The sequence below is a fragment of the Anopheles merus genome, chromosome 2L (assembly GCF_017562075.2).
Source record: "Anopheles merus strain MAF chromosome 2L, AmerM5.1, whole genome shotgun sequence".
Taxonomy (NCBI): Eukaryota; Metazoa; Arthropoda; class Insecta; order Diptera; family Culicidae; genus Anopheles; species Anopheles merus.
In genome coordinates, this window is record NC_054083.1 from 41480374 (window position 1) to 41500848 (window position 20475).

The 20475-nt window shown below is 47.7% G+C and overlaps 2 protein-coding genes across 6 annotated transcripts; one reads left to right on the forward strand and one right to left on the reverse strand.

Annotated features, from left to right (window-relative positions):
• Window positions 1-656: 656 nt before the first annotated feature.
• Window positions 657-20172, forward strand: LOC121591999. Of its 5 annotated transcripts, none has more exons than XM_041913151.1 (5): window positions 657-1318; window positions 1399-1977; window positions 2048-2406; window positions 11695-11818; window positions 20092-20172. In XM_041913151.1, the coding sequence occupies exons 1-5, from the start codon at window positions 829-831 to the stop codon at window positions 20136-20138; spliced, it is 1599 nt and encodes a 532-aa protein (XP_041769085.1). In that variant the 5' UTR covers window positions 657-828; the 3' UTR covers window positions 20139-20172. The 5 variants fall into 5 exon arrangements, with proteins under 5 accessions (XP_041769085.1, XP_041769086.1, XP_041769082.1 ...); XM_041913152.1 differs by having other exon boundaries at window positions 11698-11818; XM_041913153.1 differs by lacking the exons at window positions 11695-11818; window positions 20092-20172 and adding an exon at window positions 4842-6238 and having other exon boundaries at window positions 658-1318.
• On the reverse strand, window positions 16667-18326 carry LOC121592000 (probable chitinase 2). The gene is made up of 6 exons (XM_041913154.1): window positions 18208-18326; window positions 17954-18133; window positions 17786-17886; window positions 17539-17646; window positions 17223-17477; window positions 16667-17165 (listed from the first exon to the last, which is right to left on the reverse strand). Exons 1-6 carry the CDS (start codon window positions 18299-18301, stop codon window positions 16698-16700), a joined length of 1206 nt encoding a protein of 401 aa, XP_041769088.1. The 5' UTR covers window positions 18302-18326; the 3' UTR covers window positions 16667-16697.
• Window positions 20173-20475: the final 303 nt, after the last annotated feature.

A 20475-nucleotide genomic window follows, 5' to 3' on the forward strand; every position in this document is an offset into this window, starting at 1 on the left:
GGGGTGGAGTTTGGGATGAATGTGGTCCACCGTTATCCACTGCCAATTCGCACCCCTAAAACGAACGAGCGAATCCCGTTTCCGTGTGTGAGTGGAATGCCGGTGAAAATTCTAACCCGAAAACATGGTCCAGTTTCAGTAGCTCCGGACACACCGTTGTCGTTACCTTTCTTTTCCTTTCCCTTTCCGTGTGCATGTGCAGTGAAAAATGTAGCGCAGTAGCGCTTTGGTAGGCGATTGTTTCCACCGACGGTTTGAATCGGACCGAAATCGACGAGCGTGAAAATGAGAAAAATCTGCCACCCGTGGACACAGACACACACATACACGGACAAATTAAACGAGCCGTACCAATTTAGTCTTTTGCTGTTTTGAAGTTTTTATTTTTTTGTTATTGCTGCCGGTGAGTTCCTTTTTGTTGATGTTGTCGTTGCGAAACAGCGTGTTCGAATATTGGCGAACCGCTTTATTCAAATTGTTGCACCCCATTTTGGTGTTTTTATTAGTTTTATTGGAAAAAGAGAGAAAAAGAGCGAGAGAAAACAGTCGCGAAATAACAATTGATAACCAATCGATTGGCGTGCTATCGTACAGTGCCATTTAAAGACAGGGTGACACAGCTGACTGGTGACAGTTGTTGGGCAGGGAGTGAATGCAATTTAGAGGCCTGTGAGCCTTAGTAGGCTTAGACGAGCGTAGGCCTCGCAAGCTTGCCTTTGGATTGTTTATTTATAGTGGAAGAAAAACACAATTTTTCTAAATTGATTTGAAAACGCCCAAAAAGTTCGTCGCTTAGTGTATTATGGAAACAATTTCTACATTACTGAAATGTCCACTTTCAAGACAAGATTCAAAATGGCGACTATTCTTGAAGTAACAACGTATCTCAGCTGGGTTCTGTTATTGGTTGCACCGTCCCAAGAAACCGTTCTCCCTCTCCATACCACAATCAATAGAGCTTTAACTCGAACATATTGCGCACGAAACAAAGAGATCACTCCCTACCGTATATCGTCAGACCCAGCCCAATGGAGTGTAAAGCCCGAAGAAAGCGTCTCCAGCAAACGGACCCAATTACCGGCAAACGAACAGCGAACCGGCAGCAAATTGATAGAGTGCTACTTTGAAGGCTCTTCGGTGCAATCATTTAACCGCAAACAGGTCGACATGCAATCTGCCGAAGGCAGCTCACCACTTCAGCAAGGTGCCGCCACCGTGGTACCAAACAACGCGGAACAAGGAGGCAGCAGTACGGTAGGAAGCGGTTGGCATGACGATGATGGTGGTGGTGGTGGAAGAAAGTTTCCTGGAATTAATGGTGAGTACATTTTGGTACGAGCGGCAAGCAAGCAATAAGGAGTGCAGCATAAGAAGGAGTTTCAAATTGGCCTCTCGTAGCAGTGACCCGACTGTGCCCCTCCGGTTGGATGAATTGTAGTGGTCGAGCAGTGTTCGAGTCGATTTGTGGCCAGGCTGAACGACGAACTGAGCAGCCGGTAAACGATGCACAAGGACACGGTGCTAAAGGGCTTTGCCAAAGTGCATTCGGCTGGATTGGTGGTGATTTCACAGATGGAGAAAACCTTGCCGCACCTGGGGGGTACGCTGGTTTGAAAAGGCTTCAGCATCACTTCACCACTGAGAAGAGAACACTCACCCAGTGCGCCCCATTCCGTCGCCAAGCAACAGATGGCCGGCGGAACGGCTCCCGAGTGTCCCTACGGGAAGCACCCACAGGGAAGCACTGGATTCGGCACGAAAGAATTGATAAACGGAAACAATCTCGAGAGCTGTCCGGCGGGAAGTTTTTGGACAAGTTTGAAGCAGTTGCTAGCCGGGACATGTGCCCGGTCGTCCCCAGGATAGTGCTCTGCACGGTAAATATCCTCGAGAATCGTTCGGAACTCATCGTAAACGTGCTGCCGAGAGGAAATGATAGCTCTTCAACGAACGAAACTGACCGCTCGGTGAAACAAGGTTAGTTTTCCCCCCAAAAAAAGTGAAAAAAAAACTCCATTTAAATTATGACTCACCGCTGCTCTTCCAGCGTACAGAAGCGTCGAATGCGATGTGGACCCTTCCGATCTGGGCGGACGCATCGTCGGCGGGCGGAATGCACTGTACGGCGATGCGCCGTTTCACGTGTCGTTGAGAAGCCTTTACCACGAGCGGCGGCACGGCTTCGGCAGTGGGTTGTTCTGTGGCGGGTCGCTGATTACTGCCAGTCGCGTCTTGACCGCTTCCCACTGCTTCACCACAAAACCCTCCAACATGGTGGTGGTGGCTGGCGTACTGAATCGGTTCGATCGATCGGAGCGTATGCAGCAGCGCCGTGTCTTGCGCTACCTGGCCCATCCGGGCTGGCACGCAAGGACACTGGCCGCGGACATTGGGCTCGTGGCGCTGGTGAGTCCTTTTCAGTGGGATGGCGGTGTACAGCCGATCGCACTGCCAAACCGTCCGCCGGTGGATGGAGAGCCCTGTACCATATACGGTTGGGGTCAAACGGCGGAAGGTCGTAAGCAGCGCTTCCAGCCCGTCTGTCTGCAGAAGGCCAGCGTGAGCGTGCTGGGGTTGGAGCGGTGCAATCGTTCGCTTCACACGGTCGTTACCGTGCCGGACGGTACGCTCTGTGCCGGGAGCTTCGACGGAGGGGTTGACTCCTGCCAGGGCGATTCGGGCGGTCCGCTGGTTTGTGGTGGAGGCGGTGCACTTTATGGCATCGTTAGTTTCGGTTGGGGCTGCGGGAGGGCCAACTTCCCCGGTGTGTACACCGATGTGTTCCAGTATCGGGGCTGGATTGTGGAGGCGCTGGACAGTGATCCAAGGACGTGGAGTGGTACCGGTGGAACCGGTGTTTTCTTTGCCCCAGTGCGCTGGAGCACTGCTGTGGGTGTAATAATAATGTTTAGCACCGAGCTGCTGGTGCTACTGCCGTCGTAAACCGTCTAAACTGAGTGCCGTCGAGTCCATTTTCTTCGAGTTTGGTGTTTGGTGGGCAGCAAAATAAGGAACTGTCAATTATTCCACGGAGAGTTTAGAATCTAAAGGAGCTGTGGCACTAGAACGTGCGAGCAAAGTGTCAGACACGGGGGGGGGGGGGAATTATTTGAAGACCTAGAGGAACACAAACATCACAAAAATGGAGAACTGTGGAGAAGCTGTTTTGAGCCAAAGTGAGAGTCTGGAATAGTGATGGGTAATGGTGGCAAAAATCCGGAGTAGACTCCGATCCGTATCCGAAAATTTCGGAACCGACTTTGGAAGGTAGGTCCGACCAGCGTTAACCTGAGCCGTTTGGAATCGTCTGGAGTCGTCTGGAGTTATTCGGAGTTGTTCGAAGTCTTCCGGAGACATTCAGAGTTGGCCGGAGTTGTCTGGATTCGTCCGGGGTCGTCTGGAGTTGGCTAAAGTTGACCGGAGCTGGCCGGAGTCGTCCGAAGTCGTTCGGAGTTAGCCAGAGTCATCCGGAGTCGTCTAAAGTTGGTCGGAGTTGGGTTGAGACGGCCGTTGCGATGTGTTTGTCAGGCATTTGATCTTCCACCGACTCCAACTATTGCTGACTTCAGTCCAACTGCTATTCTTAGAAAGAAAGGCCTGTTTAATAAGTGCACCGGCAAAGCGAATCACGAAATTAAATGGCTGATTAAATGCACCAGCATGTCTTCGTCTAACGCCGACTTGGGCCAACTCCAGACGACTCCAGACGACTCCAGACGACTCCAGACGACTCCAGACGACTCCAGACGACTCCAGACGACTCCAGACGACTTCAGACGACTTCAGACGACTTCGGTCGACTCTGGATGACTCCGGACGACTCCGGACGACACCGGACGACTCCGGACGACTCCGGACGATTCTGTACGGCTCCAGACGACTCCAGACAACTCAGGACTACTCCATCTCCTGGCGGAACTTGAGAATCCGATTTCTCCAGAATCGTAATCAGACTTACAATAGCCGGAATCTGATTGGAATCTTGAGTGCACACCATAAAAAGCACACCACTAGTCTGAAGACACCATTGGCTCGTCTTCTCGTGCCAGCTCCGGTGTTAGCATGAGAGTGTTAGAGCACTGCCACGGGCCCGTATACCGAACCGGTTAATGATATTTACCGTCCAATTCCGTACCCGTATGCTGCGCTGCTGCGGGGCAAACTCACCGACCATCGCTCCAACTTTAACTATTCCACTTAATTAGTTTTAGTTTTACGAGCCCAAAACCAGCCGTAACGAGTACGGGCACTTGCGAAACCCAACGCGTACACAATATGTACATTGTCACTGGTAGTTAGGTTGCAGTAGTTTGCATCGTTCGGTTAGTTTAGCCCTCTGGTGCTGTCCTGGTACTGGCTACTGCTGCTGCATGCAGTATGCAATGTACTCTGATACTGGTGTTTCGGTGGTTTAGCGCCTTCAAACAATGGTGCGGACGTGGAGGCCCCGGAGGGCAAGAGCCGGTCCGTATGCACCAGTGTGCAATGGCTAGCTTGTGTCGTAACCAGCCGTGGGCCTGGACCGTCGTCCAAATCAAACCCGAAGCGAGCCAACATGACAACGGCATGAATCCTGCTGGCTGGCTAAACTTAGCCGGCAGGGCTAACCGCACTCAAACATACATAGTGCCTTTCTCCCTTTCTCATACGCTCTCTCTCTCTCTTTCTCTCTCTCTCTGTCTCTCTCTCTCTCTCTCTCTCTCTCTCTCTCTCTCTCTCTCTCTCTCTCTCTATGGGTGTTTCAGCTTTCCCAGCGATGCTGGACGACGGTTTGGTTATGCATATTTTATTTTATCCTTGCTTCCACGTCTTCACGTCCCATTTTTTTTTCTTCCTTTCAGTCCTTCAGAGTAATGCTGCAGACTTCGTGTCGTTTCGCCACCACCGCTCTCTAGCCCTAACCCATCGTCTGAGCATCGCGTCTGCTGCTGATGGTGATGATGATGAGCAACGATTTGTGGCCACCGCTGGGTTTAGTGTAGCAACAATGGTGTGAGGCGATTTTTTCCCTTCTCTCCAATGCCAGTGACTTTGACCGGTTTACACCAAACCCTAGCCAAGGAGTCCTTTGGGTCAGTGAATATAATGTATGCTAAAGAGCACTAACTCCATCGATGGGCGACGATGATGGGAAAGCTTTCTAAACTTTCTTTTAAGCATCTTCATTGGCACTGTTACGAGATTCCCCAGTGGTTGTGTTTCGGTTGTAGTGTGGCCCAAGTAATGCACACAGCAGGATTGTGTTGGAGTATCCTCAGTGATTGGCATTTTCAGAGAAACTCTTTGATTAACCAACTTGCATAATCAAACTCGAGGAAAAAGCTCTCTTGCGGCTCTCGGCTATCGGCATAACCACTTTAAAGTGCCACCTACATTCATCAAAAGACACCCAACTGTACGTTGACTTCCCTAGAGGACGTCGCACATGGCCAACGCCTCCACGACTATCTGGGTTTGAGCGCAAGAGCTTTTCATTTTACAAAAAAAAAGGATCCTACAGTCTATGCCCTTTAAACGTTGGGTGGGCTTGGGTAAAGTGAGTTTGCTGGGATGTTGCTTAGTAGCCAACACATCCTCCACATATGAACGAGTCTTTCGACGAGCCTGAAACGACCGAACCTCAACAACCGAAACAAAAATTCCTTCGAGTTTCGAGATGGGCGCTGGGTGAAGAATGGCATCAGGACGGGTCAATTGAGAAGTCAATTTAAAGAATTATGTGCGGTAACTACCCCCGGGTTGCCGGTTTGTCACATTTGTTGCACGAGCTCACTTGCCTGCTGGAGGCATCGCAACCAACATCAAACGAACGCCGTGATTCAGTTTTTGTTTGTGTTTTTTTGCCTTACTGCTCAAGGACAAACAAGCTCCTCTGTGTTCGCGGGAAGTGTGTTTAGGTCCCGCCGTCGTTTTCTCCAGGATCGTCTGCCGCGGTGTGGCAGCGTGTTCGATACATTAGCGATGGTTCGTGGTAAATTGGAGCCTCCAACTCGTGTGTACGCGCCATTGACAGTTTGCTGCTTCGCAAGGTCGTCGCAAGCAGACTAGCCTACCAAACGCTCTACAAACAACCACACGCTGTTGGTGAAGTGAATACAATTTAAAAGCTTTTCAGTCTGCCTTTCAGAAGCGCCCGACAGTGGAGAGCGCTTTGTTTGCGCTTCTTTCCCTTCCGAACACGCTGTAAAAAGACGCGCACCGAGCAAAAGGAGCAATTTGCAGCACCTGCGAACCGGCAACCGGCACTTGTCTCTGAGTAAGCAGAAATAAAATAAACGATTGCCCTGCCCAAACAAAAAGGAGGTGGAAAGATGGTGGAATTCAATTTTGAGAAACAAATCACACTTCCGGCGGGTGGGTTCGATATTTAACTGTCCTTCCCCCCGTACAACCAGGTAGCGTCAAACGAACGAATGACCTGAAGAAAACTCCAGCATCATTTGGCCTGTTTTTCCACCCATTCCGACCATCGGAGATGGAATTCCTTAAGCATTTTTTCTCTCCCTATTTTGCTGTTGCTTCCCAAAGTGTTTGATCTCTTTGACTCCTTGCGCAAACGGCACGCAGAAAGCGCTTTTGCCTTTCGCGCGCTGGTACCCGGCAACTCAAGAACCGCAACCGGGAAAACAAACGACGACGAACAAAAGCAAACAGAACGCACGCGAGAAATTTTCTCTGGAATGTTGCGCTACCTCTCACTCTCTCTCTCTCTCTCGCTAGCAGAAGCGACCCCCTCTATCGCTAATGTGCAAGCACGATCAAGAACGACCCATTGGCGTTGGCGCCAGCCATATCGGCGAAGAAATCAACCGTGTAGCGACGACCGTTCGGCACAAAGCAAAAAAAAAGGATCGCCCAAAAACCCCGCAAAGGTGCAGTACACGCAACCGTGCGTCATGCGTCGAGGACGCGGCAGCTGGGGTAAAGGTAGTGAAATGAAAATTGAATTTCTTCACGTTTGCTTTCTTTGGCTGACTGCCGGTGGCAGGGCAAAAAGGAAAGAACAGTAGCTAACAGGCATCCTCTCTGGGCAACCAGACGCTGCCGCACGTTTTCCAGTGGGAGCCGGCGAATTGGTTAGTTATTCTATGCTTTCATTTCGTTTGCTTCGTTTGCAGTTTGCACAATTCATTATGCCTTGATGTTTTCTCGGTAAAGCGGGCGCGGTTTGCTTACTTATGGCGCAGTGGAAGTGCTCCGGGGACGGAAGTTCCTACCCCTCAGTAAGGTCGGTTGGATTCGGTTGCACGATGGATTTGCAGTGGTTGTTAGGAGAGTATTATTTTATTTTAATTTGTGGTTGTTTTGTTAGCTGAAATGGTCTTATACATTAATTATCAACATATTATATGCATTTACCATTTAAAATCCTTTAAGGGAAGCAGAAATTTATAGTCAAACAACTACGATAAAATTAAATAAAGGTGTGTTTTTGGTAGCCTTTAGGTGTCTACACAGCATCCTTTCAATTCAGCTCCTAAAGGATGACGACATACCGATTTAAAATTAAAAGCATAGCGAGCTCCAAAGAAACGATATTCCTACCCCCCGAAAGGTCTGTTGGTTTTTTTCGTATGCTGGTCGCTTCAGTTCTTAGATGAGTTTACATTAAACCATCTTTCCCAAAATTTAAAAATACTGACTTTTGATTCCTACTCCTTCAACCAGCTCTAATCCTTGCAAGAAGGCACAGGAGCACAGTCAAAAGGTTACGTTAAAAGCCGCATAATGATGTGGATCGTTGGTGTCTCTACGAGTGTGTCTCCCCATGATTATTCCATACGCCTGAAAACGTTAAAGACATATGCGGACTGAATACGCGAACGATGACTGAATTTCAAAGATGAAAGGAACCTTTATGGCGTTTCTAATAAGAACCAAACACGGCCATGTCAAAAACCGCACCTGCGAAGAAGCTCCTTTCCTTCTCCAGCGCTCTTTCGTTCATTCCCCATGAATGATTGTTCAAGCGAGCAAAATGTGCGTTCTGGAACGAGTGTGGTACACACACACACACACACACACACACACGTATGAATGAATACCTGCTTGTGGGGAAATTCCATTTCCATCCCCTCGTACAAATATGATTTATGTATCTCCACCGTGAAACGCAATCAGAGTGTAGTCGATTTTTCCCACTTTCACAACTCTTCTCGTTTGTCGACCCTTCCCATCATGCGATAACTTTCCACTTCAGCCCGAGAAGTCTTTATTAGTGTCACGGTGAATGGGTCCACAAATTGCACGCAAGCATCGCTGAAAGGCTGCGACTGTAACAGCGTCCCTGTTGACCTTTGCAATCTAACCGAACCGAACGGAGCATGTAGCCGTAGTGTCTTACCGGAAGAACTCGGGGGAAAAAGTTTTACCCCAACGGGGAAAGGAGAGGACACATGACAACGGGAAATCGCAATAAAGTGTGTTGCACCGTAGCTTGGAACCATTGCTGCTCCAGTGCCCAAGGACAAGCCAGGAAATCGGACAAACAAATATCCGGCTAATTCCGGTACCATCCGGATATGGATACGGAAGGTCATTTCAGAAGGCCTGCAAGTTATCCTGAAGTTGGATCCGAAGGCGTAGCAATCTATTTTCCACCCGAACCCAAATTACTTTGCCTAGTGCAGCACTGCGGCTATCAACTATGGAAGGAAGGGACAATGCTTTCCAATGCGGCCCACACATGGTCGTGTCGAAACAATTTGCTGACAATTTTTCTCCTTTTCCCTTAATGGAAAAGAGGTGGCGACTTTGGATACATTGGTTTGGAGCATTTGAAGGAGGGTAAAGTAAACACAGAGCCCTACTACAAACGCAACCAAAGTAATCGAACACCAAACAGCGAGTGGAATGACCGGAACGGAGAGAAATGGGCTAGAGAGAAAGAAACTTCAGACTAGTGCGCCGGTAAGGCTAAAAAGCATTCCAAAAAGCGACGTCGGGCGTCACGTCGACCCACTGTCATCGTTCTTCAGGCTTCAGGGCCGGTTTCCCTCGGGTTGGTGTTTTTCTTTCTCCCTTCCTCCTCCATGTCTGTCGCTGCCTGTTCGGTGGTAGAATTCCTTCGAGACGTTGCGTTGGAACAAATGAACGAAAAGGCCCCAGCAAAAGGGCACGTGTGCATGGGCACGTGAAAGGGCCCACTGTATCCTTCGCTTCACTAGCTTCACAGTCTGAGCTCAACCGGCCCGAACAAAACCGCACCCGCAAGCGAACAATGCGCAATCATCACGGATTTTTTCGTCCCGTTGTGGGTTTTTTTTTTTGCTTCTTGCTTCATATCCTTCCTTTGGCGTGCTCTTCATTTTGCGCACCAAACCATGCGAATGATTCGTTTAGCTTGTGGACGGCACAGAGGGAAGTGTGGGCTTGTACAGTGTGTCTGAGCTGAGCTTCACTTCATGAGGCAGAGTACAGCAGCTTGCTTTTTTTTTTGGGGGAGGGATGGTTTGCTTTCTCCGCTCGGTTTGATGTTAAAGCTCATGCTAATTTATTACTCCCGGGCGATGAGTGAGCAGAATCCCCCGGAATCAGCCAGTAGGTTGTCTGCTGAGGTGAGGTGAGGTGAGTGGCAAGCAAAGAGTAATGATGGCGGTAAATGAGGCATTCTTATTGAAAGCTAAATCAATAGTCGTAACGATACTTTCGAAACGAGCATTGTTTCATCGGAGAAGCAAAAGCGGGGGGGGAAGTAAGTACGTAAACAAATCAACAAGAGCAATGGAGTTGAAGAAGTTGAATAAGAGATACTAAGGCTAGTAGGTAGAAGGTAGTACAGGAAACCACAAAAGCCACTCTAGGTCCCACTTGCAACAGTGTAACCTACTCTCGCAAGCTCGCTCGTGCCAAATCGGGCGACCATTCATTTAATTGATGAAACACGACCGATAAGACTAACTTCAGCTTCTCAACTTCTCAGACCAACAACAGAACCACACTTTGTTCCGAGTTAATCCAGGACAGGAGGAGTAAGTTGGTGGTTGATTGACCATTCGTTTACTTTACTCAACGCCCGAGCACCGAAAGATGCGGAAAGATCAGATCAGCTTAATGTCGGGCTACTTATCGGGCTGGCTTCTGGGCAGGAGGAACATGCAACATGGCACAGAGGATTATGTTTTTGACCACGATGATGCTGGTTGCTAAGCACTGGTACTGGTACGTGAGATCATAAAACTGGATGAGAATGATACTTAAATTAGCTTTGGCAAACGCCGAAGCTGATTCTGATGATAATAGGTGTCGGAAGCATAAATCTGTATTACCACCGTAAGCTTTCACCTCCAGGCACACGTACGGCGGCGGCGTACGCACACACTGGATGCTTTGTGTTTGTTATTATCGCCTTTCTAGCTTGTGAGTGCCTTTGTTGTGATACTGACACGGTTCATTTTCTAGTTTCACTCCTTCCAGTGAGTTCCCTTTGGTGAGAGTTGAGAGAAATTTTGCCTCCGAGAGAGAGAGAGATAGAGAGAGAGAGAGAGAGAGAGAGAGAGAGAGAGAGAGAGAGAGAGAGAGAGCTAGCAAGAGTAAGAGAGGTTTTAAATAGAGAATAGAATAGTTGGAGTGAGCTTAGAAGTTGTCTATGCTCTTATTTGCTTTCTAGAGAACGACAGCAAACATCACATTTTGGATGGTTTTTTGTTTGTTTAATTGATTCTAGAGGGCGCTGAAGTGCTGTGCAGATGGCGCTAGCGATTTAAGCTTCCAAAATGGACTTAAGGGCATTGTAATTATTGTTTTCATTGCTTTTTTTTAACTTTTATCATTCTGGGTAAGCTTGTACATTACGTCTATTCAATGCATCTGTTGACATTAATTTCAAGCCCAATCTCACGCATCATCGTACATCATCAGCTGATTGCTGTAAGCTCTTTCCCTTGAATCATTCAAACAGTACATGGACGCTTAGGGATGAATCTAAAACACGCTCACATAGACAAATAGATACAAAAATGCACACACACACACACACACACACACACACACACACACACACACACACACACACACACACAAGCAATTCTCCTCTCGATGAATCAATTTCACGCTACGTTAGGTCGTGTTTTACAGTAAATTGGAGCGCTTTTCACATTATCGCTTATCTGGCTGACTGCATGTCCACTTGTAGTCACCGGAAGACCGGGGCTAGCTTTGCTCTGTTCGGTGCGGTTCATAAATATCGTCCCATCCCCCGATTCCATCTCCAAGCAACCAGAACCCTGTGAATGTAACAAATTTTCCCATTCCTGTGCCCCTCTCCAGCAACAACGGCAAAACGTAACAAAAAAAAACACACCAACAAGACTCTCGCGAAGTTCTCGGGTGGAAACTTTTTCCCAGGAACCAACACAATCACGCGAAGGGTGATTGTTTTCCTACTACTACTATTTTGTGTTTTATTTTACTTGCCAGCTAGATACAAAGGTTTGACATACGACTTGAAAATTGACAAAAGCAAGTACCGGCGTGTGTACACGTAATTCGTTGGGCCAGAGCCGCTACCACTTTCTTGGAGACCGTCCAATACCTGTTGCCGTAGCTTCGCCGGCCATGGATTGTGCAACCAGGAAGTGCGCAAAAAAAAATGGAAGAAAGAAAACATTGGCACATTTTTCCCGCGGAATGCAGCAATACCGCTGGAACTCTTTTGTTACTTAAACTTTAACATTCCTTCTTCCAACTTTCCAGCAGCAGCAGCAGCAGCAACAGTGGAAAGGCAGCAAAGGTGGAAAGCAAACCGAACACAAAATGAAGTACAGTAGCTCCCAAGGGAACGCGATTGTGTACGATTTGCAGAAGAGCAAAAAAAAAGGTATGTTTATCATAACTTTTGCTCACTTCGTGTACTTTACCATTAGGAAACCTCGCTCAGGATAGGCAGAGAGGAGGACGCGCAGATGGACACGCGCGAGAGTAATGATCAAGCGGGCAAAGATAGGCAACAATTTATAACTCAATTCATTTTTCGCGCACAAAACTTGCAAGCGCGAGGGACGTGCTGGATAAGGCATGTAAGGCTAACTGCGCGCCCCGAGTGATAGCCGAGACGAGCAGCGAGAAATGCAGGATGGTAAATAATCATAGCCCTGCTGTGCCACTCTTTGCATAAGGTCTTGGGTGTGTTTTTGGTGTTCTGCTTCTTTCTTGCTCCTAGGGAAAGCATTTACTTTGCGCTACGCGGCAAGGAGGTTTTGTGTGAATGCGATTGCCCACAAAAAGCCATATTTCATGCTTCTCCAGCTTGAAGGGGTTTTTTTTTTGTTTTGTTTTTGCTCGTAGCGTTGGGTTTGGGAAGTTGCAAAGTGGTAGCATTCCATGTGTCCAAACTGAGACAGCCCGCTGCAAGAACGCAGCTGCTGCACACACGGCCGAGGCGAAATATAGCCAAATAAATTCCAGCTTATGCAGAAATGCGCTCCAACTTTTTTTTTTTTGGGGGGAAGAGTTGCAAACTTCACTTGCAACCCAACGAGGTCTCGTGCAAATTGAAATGTGTGTACTGGGAAAGGGAGCAAGACCTTCAGAGCGGTTACATTCGCAACCTTGGTGCGTCTTGGGCGAAAAAAAAACGGAAGCGCAATTGTAGCCTTCAATCGTTTACGGCAGCACCATTACAAAACTGGGAACAAGGGGAGGGCTTTCCGAAATTGAATCGTGTAGACGATTGGAACCTCACTCGCTTCTCGAGTGAGTCTCGTAACACCCAACACACACACACACACACAAACACACATGGGTATCGACTCTCCGCCCTCTCAGTACCAATGTACTGGAACCGGATGTGCCAGTCGTTGGAAAGCGGAAGGAAAATGGAAATCCCTCAGCACAAAACGCCGCAAGCAAGGACACCGCTCCGGCAAGACGTGCAAAGAAAGCCAGAGTGCAAAGAAGGGCGCCCATCGCTCGATATCAACAGGAGCGAACGAACCACCAGAGGTTGGCTCGTTGTTGCTGGCTGGCAGTGGCAAAAACTGGAGCCGAGAAAATAAATAAAAGTTTTCATTTAAACTTTCACTCCGCTCGCTTGCTGTAGTACACCGATATGCCATTGTGTTGTTTGGGCGTCAGCGGGCGCCCTAGGCCTTTGGAAGGAAGGTGGCACGTGGGTGGTTTCTTCACTTCAACGGTGCGCGCTTTCAAAATCAAATTCTGCAAACTTCCACTGCTTCCCCAGTGTGATGAGTTGTTATTGCTCATTCCGCTTGTTGAGATGCAATTTCAACCAGTATCTTCGTACCAATCTGCTGGATGGTGTGGTTTGTGCGCCGGAATCACTCCCTTCGTTCGCTTTACTTCCCTTCTTGGAAGGGAAAACATCTCGAGGACAGATGGTCCTGCGGCAGGGAATAGCCGGAAGCGTTAAACGCCTAATCAGGTTATAGTTTGTCAGCGATCAATTTGTAGTTTTCTGCCCAAACGAAGAACCTTCTTGGTGTTCTGAGGGGGAGGGTTTTGGGAATTGGGACTGTCATATGTTGCTGTGGAGTTGGAAAAAGTTAGTGTTGACTAATATTACGAGACACTCTGTTAACTTTTGGTCATGTCCTTAGAGAAGAGCTTAGCCTTTGGACACTACAGTGCCATCTGACGGGAAAGATATGGAACTTAAAGAAAGAAGTTCTATTTTATCGTATTCGCGTCAGTGTTTGGAGCATCTCTGCTTCAGATTTTTCACAGTTTATTTATAACAAATCCATTACTGAAGCATTTCAACAGCATAAAAGATGCCGTAAAAGGGTAAAATACGGATTTTGTTGTTTTCTTGTTGTTCTCACTAAAGGCCTAAAGCAGTCGATGCAGCCGCCCAGCTTGACGAATCAACGTCAACAAAATGCAACGTCCCTTGAGCAACACTGTCTGCAGCAGAGTCCAAGGAACGTACCCAACCGTGGTATCCTTTTTAGCAAGTTTTCTTTCCATTTTCCATGTTGCTTAAATTCAAACATCCGGCCAAGCCCCAAGTGATGGATGTAACAAGGGACGACAGCCCGAACTCAGCGACGACGCCGTCGGACGATGAAGAACGGTTTTATTCTTGTGCTCAAAACGTGTTACCGTACGTGTGCTTGGTTTCCTATGTTCTCAGCTCTTTGGGCTTTAGCTGGTCAACTTTTGCACACTTGTTGGCAAAGTAAATGCTAAAGGTAACTGGTACTGAAAGGAACAAAACACAAACGGAACTAGTACCACCAAACTCACTACTACTAGTGCTAGAAGTACTCACCCTGGTGCAGTTGGTCTGTACGATGATTTTTGCTGAGGTTGTGTAATTTCTTATCTTCCGCTGCTTTGCTGCATCCGGGTAAAGTTTTCTGTGATAGTTTAGTACAACCTTGGTCATGTATATTTTATTGCTCTTACAGCAAGTCGTGTAAAAGTGAGTTGCAGCTTATCTTACACGTTTTGTTTGCACTTTTGTTGAAGGAAATGGATAGAATTCTTGGTACTAGAAATGGTACTTTTACGTTCTTCGTCTCCGGTAAGCTCGTTTGTGCTCGAAGAGCTCTGAATCGTTTTTGTTTATTTATCTACTGTATCATGAAATTCCTCTGATGTCCAGACGTTACTGAATGGAATGGGAAGCAATGTTAACAGAGCCTTCGTCTTGTTCTTTTCCCCCAATTTGCTTCCCTCTCATCTATCACATCCACACCCAGCTGGACCGATGTACAATGAATTCCAAACAGTAGCTTCCAGCGTTGGAATTTCCAGTCCAGGATGTAATAAACAATTTAATTGGTTTTAGAATTAGCCAACCTTTCTGCTCTTTGGATAATTTATGATCCTTTGAAGCAGTCTCCGCAGGGAGAGAGGAATGACACAGGAAAACAATCAAAACAAAATGCCCTGAACTTGTTATTTTTGTGAATAGCTTTTATTGCCCTTTATATCCCAAAATACATCGCAAAAGGATCCTTTCAGCATATACTACACGGCGTTAGTTGATATAACTTAATTTACACGTACAACGGAATGTGCTGGCGAGTCCAAAATTAACTTCTGCCGACTCTCAGCCGACATGGAATGGGAATGAGATCCGGTTCGTACCCCGCTTGGATGGCCGATTCGACCACGTCTAGGGCACCAGCCTTACACCGACCGGACGGGCACCGGGTGCAACACGACGCAGCTCCTCCTCGTTCTTCAGCTCCCGGATCTGCACCTGATCGCCCTGTTCCGGACCGAGCAGCGCACGGATTGCTTTGCGAATCTCCTCGTTCAGCTTTTCCTCCGACGGGTTACCCTTCACCACGATGACCTGCTGCTCGTAGTTGCGCTCCTGCTCGGCACTCGGGGCGCCAGCCTTTGTAGGTGTAGCTGGTACGGCTTTACTCGTCGGTGCACTCTGATGACCACCGGCTGGATGTTGTGCCGTGGGAGTTCTCGCTCTGCGCATCATCCGCGAGCTGGACCGTGCGATCGGTTTCGACGCCACGATCTTGTCGTTGCTGTCACTGCTCGCATCTTTGGCGGTGTCGTCTGCTAGCACAATCGTTGCCAATAGGGCAATCAGCAGCACGGAGGGTAGCAAATATCTTCGCAACAGTACCATAATGACACACACACACACACTCACACAAACGCAACGAAACGGATCACTTGCTAACAGCGCGTAGATCTTCCTCGGAACGGCTCGCACCGGCAACTAATGATGCATCCGTAGCGGGCGGTTCATTTTTATAGAGTTTATTCTGGGGCCTGAGCTCCAAAAACCGGCTTGAGCGGTTTTTTTTTCTTCTGCGCGGCATTGCTCCCTTCCCCACTTATTTTGTGTAGTTTTTGGCGAGAGTTGAGAGGATGGGAGAGGATAGAGGGTTTACATAATCTCATCGATCACCGAAGTTCGATATGGCGAACGGGGCAAATGAAAGCGAATCTTGTACCGATTGAAATGAGTTCGAAAGAGAGGCCGAGAAATGTAAAAGAGGGAAGTTAGCAACGTTTCGATTAAAATAGAATTTCAAAAAAGTTAACAAAACCCGCCAGTTTAAAGGTTTATAGAGCGTTTTAGTAATTAACCGGAATATGTTAAATTCAGTTTAGAGGCAGCGAGCTTTATTTTATTGCTCGGATTAAACATTTGCCCCAAAACTAAGGAAATTGCAGGTCATTTGCCAGTCGGTCAGTTTTCGACGCGAGATCGAACACGAGCAAACCTGCCTTTAGAGATTACGGTTTAAGGTCGTGCTGATTTACACGTCGTACCCGTGGCTTGGCTCGGGGATGCTTTCGGGGCTTTGATTAGAATGCTCGAAACCGGTCCCTCCCGAAAACTGGAACTTCGAACAAAGTCAAGAACTTCGTATGCAAATAAAGCCATCCATTGCCGTGCGGAGTTGATTTAGGTTCCCCATGGGGAGCTCCGAAACTAGCGCTAAACAAACAGAACGTACCAAGCAAAAAAACACGAAATTTGGGATTGGTTGGATAGCTCTGGTTTCGGTTTCCCAGTGATGATAGTATTAAAGCACACTGTGCAAATAAGAAATCTACTCGGATCGGATATCTATTACGACCATCCTCCACCACACAGATACTCTATTGAAATGCGCAAATAACCCTTAAAGCATCCCAAGGCACGCAGTATGGTTGTTTTCTTTCCGCAAACGAAAGTATAAAGCACGATCCGTGTGCACGGTTTGTCTTCAGTTTGCTTTCGTTTTCATCATTTCAAATACCCTTTGCTGGCCTCACGCCTTCCGCACGTAGCCCAACATTCGCAGCACGGTTTGCAGCAGCGGGTATGCCTCATTGTGACAATCGCCCTGAAAGTCGTCCGTATCGATCGTCCAAAGCATAATGCCGCCAAGCTTTTTGTCCATCGCGTACTTCACCTTCGTGCCGATCGTTTCGATCCCATCGAACGTCATCCACTGATCGTCGTGGTACGCGTACTTTACTGCATTTTGTGCCAAAGATTTAACCACCCAGGGGTTGGGTGTGGTACGGTTTGGCTTCAACATCTCACACACTTCATTGTAGCCGAGCGAACCGGCGCTGCGAGTGTAGGGACCGGGTGCTCCAGGGCTGACGGCTTTGATCCCCGGTGCCATCAGACGGCTCGGTACGACGGTGTACGTTTTCGCGTGAGTTGTGATGCCTAGGGAGAACTTGTCCATCGGGCAGCCGCTCTTGCTGATGTACGCGATCGTTGTATCCTGCCGAAGGGAGATAATTAATGAATTCGTGCCAGAGAGATCCTCCCTGTTCCTTACAATAGTCTCGCCGGTGGAAGAATCTCCATACAGTGGAGCATCCAGCGTTGCCTTATCGCTTCTCGAGTAGTCGTACGTCATCAGATTGATAAAGTCTAGCTCTTCGCACAGCTTGGGCAGATCGTAACCGGCCTGCAGGATCTGCTTCGAGGCACTAACTGCGGCCGTAAGTATCTTATTCCGGCGTGCGAACCTATTCCGCAGCGCTTGCACGAGCAGGACAAAGTTTTCGCGATCCTCTGGAATGCCCCCGCGCTGGAAGAACAAACCTGAAGGTGATTTTGTTTGCTGGGGATGATCGGGATGCGTAACTTACCATTGTAGGATACTCCCAGTCGAGATCTAGCCCATCGAACCCATAGTGCACGAGGTAGCGAAGCGTTTGATCAGCAAATGCGTCACGCGTTGACTCACGTTCGGCCATCTTGTGTGTGTGTGTGTGTGTGTGTGTGTGTGTTTGTATGTTTGGAACCAGCGGCGGACAAGAGAACAAAAACAAAACCAATCGTTATCTTCATAAAGCGAATGTGTGTTCGCTGCTCCATTCGATTGATAACGCTTACCAGTGAGTACTTCTCCGAACCCTCGTTCCAGCCACCGATCGCGAGCAGCACCTTCAGGCAAGGGTTCTCCTCCTTGAGGGCAACAACCCGCGCGTAACCCTCTGAGAAGCAAAGAATGGTTCATACCACCATACACTCCTTACCGATACAAGTACAATCGTAACTCACTGTTCACATTGACATCGTTGAAGTAATCGAGCGAATCAATCCCACCGCCTATGTTTAACCCGGCAAACGTGTACACCAAGTGTGTGCAATGGTCGGGCACGATGTAGGAAACGTTGAACGATCCGCTGCCCTCGCGATAGTTCGACCAGCTTGCCAGATAGCACACCACACGGTACGGCTCTAGTGGAGGAAGGAAAGGTAGACGAAGGAAGATCATTTCGATCTGACTCTTGCTCCACGGGAAAATTGCTCACTTTTTGGACATTCCACTGCTCCATAGACTCCCACCAAAGCCACCAAACTCCAGAGCAACGTTGCTCCAATACCTAGCAATTGTAACGGTTGCATTGTAACTGAGATGGCCAGGCCATTTCCCATTTATTGGGAGCCTTTTGGGGCGTTTTTGAGATAAAATGCTATCTACAACGAGTATGTAAGATCTTACGATACATCGATCTTAACGATACTGTTGCGTGCTGTGTGAATTGAACTTTCGTTTGGGGGGAAAAAACGTCATTGTAACTGCCTCAGGCCAGGTTTGCCAGCGGGAAGCACACTCCATGTGGTGCTCCGTTTTAGTTTTTTCTCGTTTTTGTGAACAACCTTGAAACAGATACCCACAAACCCGGGCCGGGTGCGCTCGATCTTCCTTCATTTGTGCGTTTGACATTTGAAAGTGTCGTCGTTTCCGCGCTCCCGAGCTCGGTCAGCGTTCGACGACCTGGAAAGCTCTTGCTGAACTCGTTATTTGAATGCATATATGTCGCGCGCGTATGCAGTCGGAATAGGGGTTTATTTTGGCAAACTGGAACGTGGGATGACATTCAAAATAACCACGAAACAAGAGGCGCATCTCGTGCGTGTTTTGTGTGGGTTTGGGTCATGCTTGGGTGTGGGGCACGAGTGTTGGCGAATTGGTTGCCTTATGGGAATTGGTAAGCTATTGGAGATGCTGATTGGGGTGATACAATTTGTAAATTGGGTTTAAATGTTGCAATTTCTATTTGTACTAGGAAGAAACGAATCTTAAAACATTGCATAACAACTCTAGATAACATTTGATTCATTCTTCATATTCTTCTTCTTCATCTTCTTCTTATTCTTCTTTTTCTTATTCTCCTTCTTATTCTTCTTCTTCTTCCTCTTTTTATTCTTCTTCTTCTTCTTCTTCTTCTTACTTTATTCTTATTCTTCTTCTTTTTCTTTAAGTATTAATGTGCCGGTCTGGTGGTACAATCGTCAACTCGTGCGACTTAACAACGTCATGAGTTCAAGCCCCGAATAGACCGCGCCCCCATACGTAGAATTGACTATCCTGCTACGGTATCAAAAAGTCACTGAAAGCCAAGCCCACTTTACTAGTGGGTACTGGCAGGCTTTGACCGACAGCGGTTGTTGTGCCAAAAGAAGAAGAATAAGAAGAAGTATTAATGATTTATTACTAGATTCAAAGTATAATAGTTTTGGTCCTAGGTAAGTGAAATGATCCTAGCTTCTAACCAATAATTTCCGTTCTTTTGTAAATCTCTGAGTCTATTCGTTAAATCAATTGATCGGTTCCCTGAACCTATAGTAGTTTATCTTGTTCCGTACACAATAGTCGGAAGCCAAGCTAGTTTTAGGCGCATCCACGCCTTCGAACCAACTCCGGCCAGAGTCAGATTTGGAGTCCTCTGGAGCCATAGTCGTCCGGAGACGAACTCATCCGGAGTCAGTTGGAATCAGCCGGATCTGACAACTGCCGTTTCTGATCCCGGCCGACTTCTCTGACTCTGGCCGATTCCTTCGACTTCCTTGCCGATTTCGATTGATTCCATACAATTATGTCTGGCCATCGGCTCCAGATAATGATGGTCGATTCTACCTTCCTGGGTTGGTTTCGATTTTTGTTGGGAAAATGGATGAAAAAGGTAAATCTGAGCATCACTATCAAAAAGTGACAAACATTTTCAAACCTACCTGCATCCCAGCCATTATCACTCAATTTCACATTATCTGATCTTTCTCCATAAATTCATAAAATTTCATACATACATTTAATTGGTGCAAAACTCATCAGAAAAGTCATTTTATTTGTTTCTACATTTTTGCACTGCATAATTTATGGATGGTTCATTATGTTCTCCCAAAATCTCCAGCCGCCTTCGATATGTCCATGAAAACCCCTACAGTGGCGTTGCAGTAGTGTGCGTGAGCGCAAACAGTTTGTAAACAATGCGTAGCCGTACCCCATGCTGTATCGCGCACTGCCGCCCAAAACCGTACGAGTGAGCAGGATGGCAAGATTCCACATGACGTAGCGCTACCCTTACAGGGTACGACTACGCAAGCCATCGCAAAACGTAAACAAACCACCGTGCCGACCGGAGAAGGTGAGAAGGACGTACCGAAACACCGGCAGCGCGGCACGGTGCCAACCAGCAGGCGCGTCATAAATCGTTTCTCATCAACACGGAATCGCATTATCCTTCGGAAAAGTTTCGTTTTCGTGCCCCAGTCCGAGGGTGGGGGGGGTGGTGTTA

Excerpts from the sequence above, each read along its gene's own strand:
- LOC121592000 (XM_041913154.1), bottom strand. The coding sequence starts at position 18,301 with ATGCAACCGTTACAATTGCTAGGTATTGGAGCAACGTTGCTCTGGAGT. Across the intron at positions 18,134-18,207 it reads AGCAGTGGAATGTCCAAAAA|AGCCGTACCGTGTGGTGTGC; the intron begins GTGAGCAATTTT and ends TTCCTCCACTAG. Across the intron at positions 17,478-17,538 it reads ACTGGGAGTATCCTACAATG|CGCGGGGGCATTCCAGAGGA; the intron begins GTAAGTTACGCA and ends TTGTTCTTCCAG.
- LOC121591999 (XM_041913148.1), top strand. The coding sequence starts at position 829 with ATGTCCACTTTCAAGACAAGATTCAAAATGGCGACTATTCTTGAAGTA. Across the intron at positions 1,319-1,398 it reads AAAGTTTCCTGGAATTAATG|CAGTGACCCGACTGTGCCCC; the intron begins GTGAGTACATTT and ends GGCCTCTCGTAG. Across the intron at positions 1,978-2,047 it reads TGACCGCTCGGTGAAACAAG|CGTACAGAAGCGTCGAATGC; the intron begins GTTAGTTTTCCC and ends CTGCTCTTCCAG.